This window comes from Pseudonaja textilis, chromosome 3 (assembly GCF_049901715.1).
Source record: "Pseudonaja textilis isolate UNSWEBS1 chromosome 3, rPseTex1.2, whole genome shotgun sequence".
NCBI classification, from domain to species: domain Eukaryota; kingdom Metazoa; phylum Chordata; class Lepidosauria; order Squamata; family Elapidae; genus Pseudonaja; species Pseudonaja textilis.
This window is the reverse complement of record NC_141992.1, coordinates 150,509,103-150,522,808: the sequence shown is the minus strand read 5'-3', so window position 1 is coordinate 150,522,808 and position 13,706 is coordinate 150,509,103. Positions and strand designations below refer to the sequence as shown.

At 41.0% G+C, this 13,706-nt stretch overlaps 1 protein-coding gene across 2 annotated transcripts in view; it reads left to right on the top strand.

The window, feature by feature from the left end:
- Positions 1-13,706, top strand: part of VAPA (VAMP associated protein A) — a 33,718-nt gene that overhangs the window by 8,707 nt on the left and 11,305 nt on the right. For both annotated transcript variants that reach the window (XM_026699400.2, XM_026699399.2), the window contains exon 2: positions 6,776-6,928. In XM_026699400.2, coding sequence (XP_026555185.1) covers positions 6,776-6,928 — 153 coding nt within the window. The remainder of the gene's footprint in view (positions 1-6,775; positions 6,929-13,706) is intronic.

Below are 13,706 nucleotides of genomic sequence, written 5' to 3'. Positions count from 1 at the left end.
TAGAACTCATATGTTGGAAAGGATAGGATTTTTCTCTAATCTGATTCTCCAGTCCTTACTCCCTCAGATTTCAACCTTCAACCAAAGCTTTAGAAGCATTTTCTTGTAACTCCTGTTAACTATATTAACATGTTAACCATGGCAAATAGGTGGCAATATAAATTTAATAAATAAATAAATAACCCACCAGAGTTTTATGGGTCATGGTTCAGCATTGCTCTCTCTTCAGTCCAGAGACGCCTAACATTGCTGTTACCATGGTTTCCACACAAATCACTCCTGTTACGTAGAGTCTGCCTGCCTCTCCCTGAGCAGGCCTTGCTCTCTTCTCCTTGAAGATATTCATGATTCCATGTCCCACTCTCATCTTTAATTCCAGAGAAACTTTGTTATCTCTCTCCTGGAAACTAGTCAAGGTCATGTGACTATTTCCAAGCTTGTTTTGCTTATGTTTCTACATACTCTTGCTTTTTCCTTCTTCTAGATTATTAGTATTAGATTTTTATCCTGCATTATTAATATATAACTCAAAGCTGCAAACATACCTAATACTCATGCCTTTTAGTTTCCCCACAACAACAACCCTGTGAGTTGGATTGGAATGAGAGAACAAGTCACCCAACTGGCTTTCATGCCTAAAACGGGACTAGATCTTACAGTCTTAACTACTACAGAAAGTCTTCAATTGATGATCAGAATTGGAATTGGAATTTTGGTTGTAAAGCAATGCAATCATTAAGCAAATCATCACATGCCTAGACATGCTTTTATAACCAGTTTTGCTGTAGTTGTTAAACCTCTCTGGTCCTTAAGCAAATTGCATGGTTATTAAGCACATCTGGCTTTCTTTATTGATTTTACTTGTTGGAAGTTGGCTGGAAAGATTGCAAATTATGACCATGTGACCATAGGATGATGCAACAATCATAAATATGATCTATTGCCAACTTCCCAAATTGTGATCATGCACCCATGGAGGTGGTGCGACAATGATAACTTTTGAGAATGGATCAATTCACCTTTTTTTCCAGCGCCTTTGTAACTTCAAACAACCATTAAATAAGTAGTTCTTAGTCAAAGACTACATGTACACCAAATTGACGCCATCAGATGCCCTCTGATACTTTTTAAAGTTGGAGATAGAAATAAATTCTGAAATTACTAATACTGACCTTTCATAGAAAGTAATTAATATTGCACACTTTCTTGCCTTGCTGAAGGTAAATAATAATTCACTGTCATAGTTCAGACCACAGAAGATATTGTTGAATTTCTTAATGAATTTAGATTTGAACTGAATTTGACTTTTAAATTGTTGTTCAAATGCTTTATGTCTGCTGCAGAATAATCTGGAAAATTGAAGCCTCTACAGTCATCCCCATAGGAATATACTTGCATCTCAAGATAACAGTTTATGTATCAGCCAAGGGGATGTTGTTTATGTATCAGCCAAGGGGGTGTTGTTTACCAAAGTGTATGGTATAATGTGTTACTCTTTTAAGATTTAATAGAACTTCATTAGAATCTATAAATTAAGCAGCTCTTATTGACAATCAAATATGTTGTAAGTGTTTAAATTAATTTAATAAATGTACTTTATATTGCAACATGAATGCACTTCTTTGGCACATATTTTTATCAGGCATTGGTATATATTTTGAATGTAAAGAAATTTGCATGACACACATGACTCAGTATTCTATTCTCGCAAGGTACTGCCAAAGTAACACAGCACAAAATCACAGCTATTCCAGTTGTGTTAGGAACAATCATACCATCTTTCTTTGAAAAGCTGAGTTAAATTTGATTTTATTATTTTGGGATGTAAGGGCTGTTAGAAACGGGTCAGGAAAGATCTGTATCCTCTCCTGGTTTTTTGCTTGTTTGTTTATTTTTTATTTAGCCTCTTTCTGCAGTGAATGTAAATAGAGAAAAACAAGGCATATAAAGGATGAATAGCATGGTTTTTAGAGTTCTTTCTAGTCTTTTATTAGTAGCGGTGATAGGAGGCATTTTACTTTTTGTGTAGAATGCATTGTGTGCATTTATTTGCATGCATATACTTTTCTGGGATTAACAGTGCACATAAATTGTACTTGTGTACATTTCTATGTATTATTGGAATGAGGACTGTCCTGTTGTTACAATTTTTATGATGAATTCCCCTGAGTCATTTTCTCATTATTTATTCCTTCTTTCTAGTCAGCATAATAACCATAAATAGTTCACAACAACCATTTATTTAGTGATTGTTTGGAGTTATGATGGTATTGAAAAAAGTGACTCCCTTTTATAACTAGTCCTCCCTTTTATAACCATCACAGCCTCCCCATGGTTACATGACTGTGATTCAAGTCCTTGGCAATTGGCATGTATTTATAACAATTTCAGCTTCTTGTAGACACATGATTGCTATTTGTGATCTTCCCAGGGTGTTTCCAATAAGCAAAGTCAATGGGGGAAGCTGGATTTGCTTAACAACCATATCAAAAGAATGTTGTAAAATCAGGCATGATCATGTGGTGACTCACTTAATGACCTCATTGCTTAGTGACAAGTTATAGTTCTAACTGGTCATAGCTTAAGGACTACCTGTATAGATGTTATTTGTCTGTATACACGTGCACTGGGAAGCCGAGGGTAGACTATGAATGCTTCATTCAGGGTCAAGTGATCAAGGAGCAAGACTTAGAATGGGGCTGTCACTCACATTCCAAGTCACTATCTGCCATAAGGATTAATTGGGAAATATTTTTCTGGATTTTCTTCTCTATAAATCTTACCTGTTTGAAATCAAACTTTAATTTGCTGACTACTTCTGCCCTACCAAATATGGTCCCACTGTGTTATCTGTTAAGGGACAGATGAACAGTCTTGAGTGTTCAATATTTTGCTGAGTTATAAGAATAATACAAAAGAGAAATATCCAAAGATGTTTTATTGTGCTGTAAGCTTTCATCTAAGTCACGGGTGTCAAACTCACGCATCACGTGACATATTGTGACGTATCATGACTTTTTTGCCTTTGCAGAGCCAATGTGGGTGTGGCCTGCGTATGATACATCCTGCCCGTGGGCCGTCAGATTTGTCAGGCGTGATCTTAGTGATCAGAAGAGAAGATTAATCCTGTCTCCTGACATGTGTAACACGACTGAAGAAATCTGGAGCTGTTTTGATTTAAATTCCTTCCTCAGTGCTGTCTGAGTTGTGCACTTATATGACAAACTAATCACATATATGAATATACCACGTGATCCTTATGGCAGGTCCTTTGGAAAAGTTTTGCTATCTTGATATTTGCAATATGATAAGCATTGATATATGTGAAATTATACTGTGAAGTATTGTTAACATTTAAAAAAATGGATTACAGTTCATTCCTCCATAGATTGTATCCAGTATTTGGAAATACTAGTGTGCTCAGATTATTTTCAAATCTGAAATATACAAAGATCTGGAATTCAAGATTTGAAGAAATTGAGAAGAAATGTGAATGTTTAATTTGAAATTTTTAAAAAATATTTTAAAATTTATATAATGGTATAATTTGAAGACAAATTTAATGTTTTTATTTATTTGTTAGATTTAGATCCTGTCTTTAAATTAAAAGCTAAAAGTACCATGAATAATGCTTCTTTCTTTCACTTTTTCTAATATTAACATCCCCATAAGGTAGTTTGAGCTGACAATAATTTGAGGTCTCTGATGTGACTCCTGATTGAAGTGAACATTCTTAAGCAATAAGTGTGTTGGATGATTGCATCCCAATTCTCCATTCCTGGTGAAGTGAGTGATGCTGTGGGTATTCTTTCGTGGTGCTTGGAAGCTGTGAGGGTATGGATAGAGAACAGTAGATTTTAGTTGAATCCTGGTAAGACAGTATGGCCTTTGGTGGGCAGCTCTGGATCCAGGAGTCTGTCATCTTTTGGTCTTGAATGAAGTTGCACTACCCCAGACAGAAAAGATGTGTAATCTAAGGGTCCTCCTGGACTTGCTGCTCCTGCTCAAAGAGCAAATTGAGCTATGGCTAAGGGGGCTTTGCTCAGCTGTGTGTCAGTCATGCCCTAATCATCTCCCATTTGGACTATTGCAATGCGTTATACACAGGGCTACTCTTGAAATGCATCTATAAGCTTCAGCTAGTGCGGAATATGACAGTGTGAGCAATTTTGCATGCACAAAGAAGGTGCATATAACACCTTTGCTGTGAGACCTGCATTGGGAGTTAGTTAATTCAAGGTGTTGGTTGTGACCATTAAAGCCCTACATGACATGGGCCAGCTTACCTACAGAATTTCATTGTATATATGTATAATGACAATAAATTGTTGTTGTTGTTATATCAGCCCATCCTACCCAGTCAATATATATTGTGGTCCTGGTCTGTTAAAAAGTTCCACTTAGTACGGCACAGGAACAGAGCCTTCTCTGCTGTCTGTCCCCCCGCCCCCCAATTCTCCTTCCCAGAGGTGAGGCAGGCCCCCATTCTACTGGTCTTTCAGAAATATTTGAAAACATAACTCTGCTGTCTTGCTTGGAGCTTACAGAGAAGAACACAGCTATGGATCTGGTTAGCATTTGAAAGTCCTCCCTCTGCCTTTACTTAACTTTTAGTGATGAAGGGTTAAGAAGGACCAAGCCTGGAATGGCTTGGATTGGAGGAGGTGGGAGGTCCTTGGCTATCGACTGGTGGAATTTGATTAATTCTGGCAATAGGAAATGCCAGGATTGCCATCAGTAAGTGATGCAGTCACATTACATCACACTTTTATGACTGCACTGCTTAGTGACCACAGTTCTAGTCCCAATTGTGGTAATGAGTCAAGGATACTCGTATATTCTTAATTTTAAGGACTATAAATGTACAGATGTGTAAATAATTTTCTTAAGTTTCCTAGTTTCCAACTTTCCGTTGTTCGATGTTTGACTGCAGTTAAATGAAAAGAAACAGAAGGTTTTGATGTCCTTCATTGCATTTGCATTGGTAAGAGATAAAACACACTAGTCTAATCAATCTGATTGATCATGTGCCATCAATTTATTTTTAACACCTACCTAGTACTACAACATAGATTTTTCTCTATAACAACGTGTCCCTAGCCTGTTCTTTCAAGTGTCCCAATGGTACACCCATTGCCATCATAACTATCCACTTTGCTGTTGATCGTCCTCCCCTCCCCCTTTCCCTGGCCATGTTTGGTCTAAAGTCACCCAGCTGGCTTTCATGCCTAAGAAGGACTAAAACTTGGGTTTCCACAATTGCGATTATGTGATTGGGGATACTGTGATGGCTGTAACTATGAGGACCCATAGGTTCCTCTCATTGACTGCCATCATAACTTGGATGACTTTCAAATGAGTGGACTTTAAGCAAGGAGTACCTATATTAAATATATTGATAGGTATAAGATTAGTTATTATTTTATTATTATCTAAGGGGATTCTCGGTCATCCAGCTCATGGTTGTCCCCAAAGGTGCTTTTTCAAGAGGCACTGGACTTTCTTATTTTTCTTTGATGACATTTTGCTTCTCACCCAAGAAGCTTCTTTAGCCTGACTGGATGGTAGGGAATGGAAGGATTTATATTGCAGACAGCTGGTCATTTGCATTCCTGTAGAAAGTTGATGAGCCCACTTGGAGATTTATCTGTATTCTCAAGGTCACCTAAATAGTGTAAATTGGTGTAGAGCCTTGGAACTGCTGAAATTATTTTATCATTTTATTTTGGTTGTTTTCTGATCAGAGTTGCACTGTTTGACTTGGGTGGCTATAATGACTCTGAGGCAGTTCTTTATCTAAAATAAGAAAAATATCTTACCTTCTTGATACGTTAATTTGGAAAGATAACTTTCCAAAAGTAAAGTTAGATGCCAAATTCTTTCCTCACTTTTGGATAATGATTCTTTTTCTATGAAAATCCAACAGAAGATACATAGACTAAAAGGGTTAGAAAACAGAATTGGTGAAGATTCTTAATAATCTTTTCCTTAGCTTCTTGACATTATCTTAGTTAGGCAAATAGAAGGACATTTGCATAACTTCTTTTTATTGCTCTTGATGGGAAGAAATAGTCTTCTAAAATCATACTTCTGCTTATACTCAGAAATAGCCTAGTTTGTAAATGTTAGCCTTTTCACATTAGTCAAGAGCTTTTCTAAGTGAAAATGGTGGAGCTTACAGTCTCCAATTGAATTTACTGAGGCAAAGAAGCAATATGAACAAGTGTTTTTAGGAGTCTTGGTGTGTAACTTCTCAGAACATTGGGTTTAGCAACTGCTAAAATAATTTTTTTTCTAGATGGCTCTCTCTTTCTCTCATTATTTGTTTTTCTTTTCCATATTGAACTAGGAGAAGATTGTTACCACAGTGGCAAAAACTACTTGAGTCTCAATTAACTCTCATTCTTTATTGCACAATTATAGCAGTATTACCAACAATATGATTGTAATTTTTAATGTACTTTAAATTATTATATGGTAAATGTAATAAGAAAATATCTTCATACATATAAAAAATTCTATTTGGGTGGGATTCTTTGTTCTTCAATAGAGCGATTGATAGAACTTACATGAAAGAACTGCTAAGAAAGAAGTTCTGTTTTGGTGAACAGAGGTAGAAATGATAGAACAAGAGCTGAAAAATGAATTGAAACATTTAAAAAAGCATGCTAACTTGTTACATTCTGCAATCTTCTAAGAATAGTCTGTTGATTTTTTCATTTTATTAATTGTTTGAGAATTAATTCCTAAAAATAATCCTTGAAATTTTTTACAGGTCCTTTTACAGATGTAGTCATCACAAATCTTAAACTACGAAATCCATCGGACAGAAAAGTATGCTTTAAAGTAAAAACTACAGCACCTCGTCGATACTGTGTGCGGCCAAATAGTGGAATTATTGACCCAGGAACTTCAGTAACTGTATCCGGTAAAAATATTAAATTCACTTTTGTTTCTTTTTTGGACTTTTTCATTTATAGAAGGTATTGAATATTTTTGAAGTGCATATTTAAAAACTAATAAACAATATATTTATAAATTGAATCATTAAAAATATAAACTGAAACTAACCACATTTTTTGTTGACATTTATACTACATATACTCTGCCTAATAGTTCGATGAAGAAAATAATCCTGAATTTATGTTGGGAGGGTTAGCTGGGATATTGGATATGGAGGTCTTCTCTACATTTCTATGGACCAGTAGCACCAGCTTTTACTCCAGAATAAGTGGATTAGTAAGAGGCCACAACTACAAAAAAGAAATCAAGCCACTTTATTTATTTACCTGGACCTTATCAAAGGTCTAAAAAAGATATCGAGTTTGATATAATGAATTCCAAATAGGAGCAGAGAAGGAAGGTTTAAAGAAAGATACAGATAACCACCTTATGCTTCCTCAGTGAATCCTTATATCCCCAGCTACCAGTTAAGATTTCTTTTTGGAAATAACATTTCATTCACCTTCAGGAAGAAAAAAAATCATATAAGAAACTTTATATGTATTTACATGATATAATGAGTTTCTCATACCAAATAATCTATTGTGAATTGGATGCACTATTTTAGATTCGCCAAGAAAAATAGAAGTCACTGGGTTGAGTGTTGAGAAGGACTGCTTGTCTGGTGCATATAACCTAAACAAGCATCTCTGTTTTCCTTTCTTTGATGCCTCTTTCCCCTTATCTATATTCAATTTTTCTCCTGCTTCTTGTTTCTCCCTTTTAGTGCAGTTGCCTCTTCCTCTTCCTTTCTATCATTTTTTTCCCCTTTCCTCTGAAAATCTGTGCTGAGAAATTTGGCATCTACAGTGTTTGTGGCAAGTTTATATGCAGATGCAATATGCCCACTCATAAACAAGTTGTCATTTGTATACAATTATTTAGAATTGCAATTTTCATACTTTGCTATTGATGGTTGACCCTAAAAGGCAAAAGCTGTCCAACAGTTTGAGCTGGAATTGGCAGCCTTTAGGATGATAAGAAGTTGTGCATTGCCAAAACTTGGATATGAATTTATAATTTCTTTATCTTATGTTCCTTTGGGAACAGTTTAAATTAAGAATTGTCATCCTTTCAGGCAAATAAATACATCATTATAATCTTGCTAGTTCTTTATCAACCTCTTTCCTACAGATCCACAAGGTGGGGCCACTCGCATTTTCTTAATCCTTTTTTAGGTGAATTATTATTCTGGCTAGTGTAGTATGAATTCATGCTTTTCTACTATGGCTGCATTAATATTTTAGTTGTTAAAAATTGTTTTGCTTTTAGAGAAAAATGAAGAGATTTTATAATATAAATATATTAGTTTGTAAAGGTGTCACCTTTTGTTTTTGTAGTTTTTGTTTCCTCCCATCGGCAATATTTTTTTTAGTTAAGGTGGAAAAGATTTTTTTCCAGTATTCTAATATAACTAATAAAAGAAAACAAATATCAATTATATTTTGGTAAATTATGGCAGATGACCTTGAACTTGTCATTGAGAAAAATAGAACATAGATGATAATTATGAGTGAATATATATTAAGTAGTTCTCCTCCATGCTGCATCTAGAGCCCAGGATGGGTTGACTCCTTCCTATGATGTCATTTAGCTGGGTCTCTACTAAGATATAAAAGCCAGCCCCCAGGAGAGACCCCAGCTTTTGACTCAGCTCCTTTCAGTCAGTAGCTGTGTCTCTGAAAACATTATATTAGATAGCACTCACCAGCGATCTTCAGTACTTTTTTCCTCGCTTCGAGCAGCTCCCAGGGATCTGGGCAGCTGCTCTTCCAGGAGAGCAGGGCTCTTTCTCCTGCAACGTTGGGAGCAGCGTTACCAGAGCGCTGTGTGGGCAAGCTGGGCAGTGTCAGTAGACCTCCCCCACGCCTGAAGTTTTGAGCTATCGTAAAAATGATTAGCAAACCGATAAGAGCGCAAGCCAGCTGATCGTGTGGCCGGCAGCTGTGTTTTCCTTTCCTGACTTCACTCGGTGCTGTTTATAGCCTAAGGAGTGGTTCTTCAATCTCGGGGCCTGTTTCCCCAAGTCAGTGGCCATCTTGGATTGAAGCCTTCCATCACAAGGTGAGCGGCCATTTTATACCCTAAAGGACTTAATAAAAATTTCTAAACAGTTTCTTTCCAACGCAAGAGCCTTTATTCTACAAATGGAGCAAGATAAGGCTCAAGCAGAGCTTTTCCCCCGCAGTGGAACAGTCTCTTAAGCCCAACAAGAGAAAAAGACGTAGGCAGTGCACCCAATCAGTCCAGAGGGAGGTGGATGCTAAAATCAGAGCTAAGGCTCTAGCCCCTAAGAAGGCAACTCATGCTGAGTTGAAGGCAGAGAAGCGCAGACATGCGGCCCTAGAGAGGCAGTTCAACAAAACTATTCAACAGAAGGGAGTGCAACTACAGCATGTTTCAGGTGATACCTGTGGGCCCCAGCCAAGCCCTCCCAGGGGAGGAGAAGTTATCTATGAGTCTTTCCATCCTCCATCCTGGTCTTCTGAGGCTCTTGCAATACAATCAGATCCTCAGGAACTCAGCAGATCTGGGCCTTATTTTCAACAGGCTTCTGGGCCCTATGCTCCTCCCCCTCCCTCCAGGCCTCGAACCTTTTCTCAATCTAGGCCTGAAGCCACCTTCACTCCCACAGCAGCGGGCCTTCGGCCTCTACCTTTGAGCATAGACCAGGGGATATCCAAGATGTCTCATTGGCCATTAGGCAGGGATTGGCTGGAGGCTTCAAGCAAATTCTTCGACCTCTGGAAAGGGTTCAGGCCCTTCTCCCTTCTCAATCTATAAGTTCCTTGCCTCATCACCCTGATTTACACAGGCCCCAGGACCTCAGGGTCCATTCTCTACCAGAATGGGAAGAGGTTGATGAGGAAGGAAGGGCTTCACCATCTGAACACAGTTACTCCTCTTGTTCAGAGTGTGAAGAGGGCAAGATTTTTGACCAAAATCTTTCAGAGGAGGAGGATTATCGCCCAGAGCAGACATCCTCTGCATTGGTCTTCAAACCTACTCTCTTCAGGCCATTACTCAGCAAGGCTTTGGTCACTGCCAAGCTGTTGCCAGAGGAAGTGACTCCTGAGCCACAAGGAAATCTCTCTAGCCAAGAAGACTTGTTCTTCTCCAAGCCGGTAGTGCATGCAGAGGTTTTGCCTTCTCCCACTTTGTTCCTGGACATGGTCAAGGAACAGTGCGCTTCCCCTTTGGCAGGTCCTCGCCCATCTTTCTCTGGATAAGCGTTTCTACAATGTCAGCACAGTTCTGGACAATGCCCTGGCAGTGCTTTCTGTTGACGTTCTGGTTCTGGCCTCGTTCTCATCTTCTGGCACTCCCACGGAACCAGAAGATATCCTGAAACTAGATGATAAAAGTTCTGAACAGACCCTCAAGTGCAATCACCAGGGCGCTGCATGGGCTGTTTGGGCTTCAACGGCAGCATCTTTTTTCATGAGGGCATCCATACGGTGGCTGTGCCAACTCCTGAATAGATTGCCTGCTTCTGACCTTCGGTCTCACCAAGACCTTAATAAGATTATCACAGCGGCGGAATTCACTGCGGATGCCACTCTCAATTCTGCCAAATTTGCATCCAGGGCCATGGCATCTTCAGTAGCAGCAAGAAGACTTTTATGGCTCCGAAATTGGCAGGCGGAGTCACTCCGGAAATGGAAGCTGGCTTCAGTTTCTTTTGCAGGCGATAAGCTTTTTGGCGATGCTCTGGAACCTTATCTCATCGAAACCAGAGATAAACGTAAAATTCTCTCTAGGCAATAGTCAGAAGAAAGTCAACTATCACTCAGCTCCTTCTCGCCTTCCTGCCTTTCGAGCAGAGACCTCATCCGGCTTCCCCTGCTCTCAGAGGCCGTACTCCCAATGCTAAGACTAACGTGCGAAAGCATCTGGCAGGCAACAACCTTCTACTGGTAAACGGCCCTTTCGGGGGGGAGGGGGTTGTTCCTTCCATCGCTCTGAGTAATTCCTTGTTCTCCCCACTCATCGGAGGTCGGCTAGCCTTCTTTGCCTCCAAATGGGAAGAGTCAATGATAGACTCCTGGTGCTCAGCACTATTAGGTCAGGGTTACAATTGGACTACCTAACGCCACCCCCAGAAAATTTTTTGATCTGTCCTGTCTCTCAGGACATTTCAAGGCAAGCCCTCATGAATCAGTCTATTCATCACCTCCTTGAAATCAGGGCTATTCAACCTGTTCCCCCCTCTCAACGGAGACGTGGGTTTATTCTCACCTTGTCATAGTTCCCAAAGCCTCGGGGGGTGGGGGTGGCGAGCCATCCTTGATCTAAAATTTCTCAACCAATTTGTAAAATATAGGCGATTTAAAATGCAGACTCTGCATTCTATTTTAGAGAGCATTCGGGAGGGCGATCTCTCTTCCAATAATCTCACGGAGGCTTTCTTCCACATCCCAGTTTCCTCATCATCGCCAGTTTCTTTGTTTCTGTTATCAGAATACCCATTACCAGTATTGAGCACTTCCCTCTCATCGGCTCCAAGAATCTTCACAAAGGTTCTGGCGGCATTGATGGCATTTCTGCGTCCTATTCCAGTGAGGATCTAGTGCTACTTGGATGACATTTTGATTCTGTCCTCCTCCATCCATGAGCCCATCGGGATCTGCAGATTACCCTGTCATGTCTCCAGAGCTACGGATTTTCAATCAACACCAAAAAGAGCCAGCTCCCACAATTAAATTGCAACACTTGGCTGCAGTCATCGATACTACGTTGTGCCAGGTTTTCCTGTCCCCAGCTCATGGAAAGAACCTTGCAGAGATCATCAGCCAGATCCAGCAACATCAAACTATCCCCCGTTGCTGCTGTCCAAACTTCTGGGGAAGATGGTCTCCTGTATTGGCATCGTCCCGTGGGCTCGGTCCACTCCCGACCCCTCCAATGGTTCCTGCTTCCCTACCAACAAGCAGGAACCAGCCACTCATCCATCAAGGTCCCGCTCCCACTACAAATCCGGAGATCTCTCAATTGGTGGCGTTCCCTGTCAATCTGGAAGGCACTCCTGTTCAGGGACCCAGACAGACTAGTGATAACCACCAATGCTGGGTTGGGGTTCCCATATGCAGGGCCAGATAGCTCAGGGCGTTTGGTCCAGGTCAGAGCAGACTCTTCCCATAAATTGGCTAGAGCTCAGAGCCATTTTACTGGCTCTCAAGTATTTCAGGCAATCAGTGACCAGCTCTCATGTTCTAGTCCTTATGGACAACATGGCCGCAAAGGCTCATGTCAACTGGCAAGGGGGGAACGAGGTCCAAAGCACTCATGAGAGAGGCTCTACGGTTGGGGTTATGGGCAGAGAAACACCTGTTGCCGATCTCGGTGGACGACATCTCTGGAGTCGACAACTCCGAGGCCGACTGGCTCAGCCTAGTCAACCAGGCAGAATGGTCCATTCCTCCGTCTCTATTCAGGGACCTTTCCCTCAGATTCAGAACACAGGAGGTGGATCTCTTCTCCACTCTTCAAAATGCCCAAGTCACCAGATTCTTCACCAGGTTTCCTTGCCAGGGAGCGGAGGGGACCAATGCTTGTCAGTGCAGATGGCCCAAGGGTCTCCTCTATGCCTTTCCCCCGCTTCCCATCATTCCGGCAATAATTTGGAAGATGTTGGAGGAATGAGCGGAGCTTCTCCTCTTGACACCCTATTGGCCAAGGAGGCCCTGGTTTGTGGACCTAGTCAACCTATCTGTGGCTTCTCCTTGGAGGATCCCAGCCCATCTAATCTCCCTTCACCAGGGGGCCCTGCTCCACCCAGAGCCCTAGTGGTTCAAGCTGACCATATGGCACTTGAGCAGTAGTGGCTAGAGGAGGCTGTTCTTCCAGAAAGGGTCATCCTCACTATCCTGGCATCTCGCAAACCTTCTACAAGGCACATCTATGATGCCACCTGGAAGGCTTTTTCCCATGTGCCTTAGGGAGGGTCCCTCTCCTGCTTCAGCCCAGTTAGCAGAAGTTCTTAGTTTCCTTCAGCATGGTTTGGAGAAAGGTTTGGCCCCCAACACCTTACGCAGGCAGGTTGTGGCCCTCTCCTCGGTCCTTTCATGGGGTTCGCTTCCTTATCCCATCACCCTTCAGTCAGGAGGTTTTTGAAAGGGGCTTCCAACCTGCATCCACCGGTGGTTCACAGGTAAACTTCCTGGGACTTTCATATGGTCCTTAATGCCCTTATGAAGCCCCCCTTTGAACCCCTTAGAACAGTGTCTCTCCATTTCCTGACTCTGAAGGTAGCGTTCCTCATTTCCATCACTTTGCCAGGAGGGTTTCTGAGATTGCTGCACTTTCCATCAGACAGGACCTTTGTTCCTTTCACAATGATAGGGCTGTTCTCCGTCTGGACCCCTCATTTATTCCGAAAGTTAACACCAGGTTTCACAGGTCCCAGGACATTGTGTTCTCTGACTTCTGTCCCCTCCCTCACCATGACTTAGAGCGGCAATGGCACACGCTAGATGTAAGAAGGGCTCTTAGAATATACATTAAGTGCACTTCCTCCTTCAGGAAGTTGGAAGCCATGTTTGTTTTTCCCTTTTCACTTGGGACACAAGGCCTCTTCTACTATTAGCAGGTGGGTCAGGTCTTGCATTGAGCAGGCCTACAAAGCTGCGGCCCTTCTGGCTCCCTGAGGTCTGATGGCGCACTTTACCAGAAGCGCGGCCACTTCTGCTGCCTGGACAACCCAA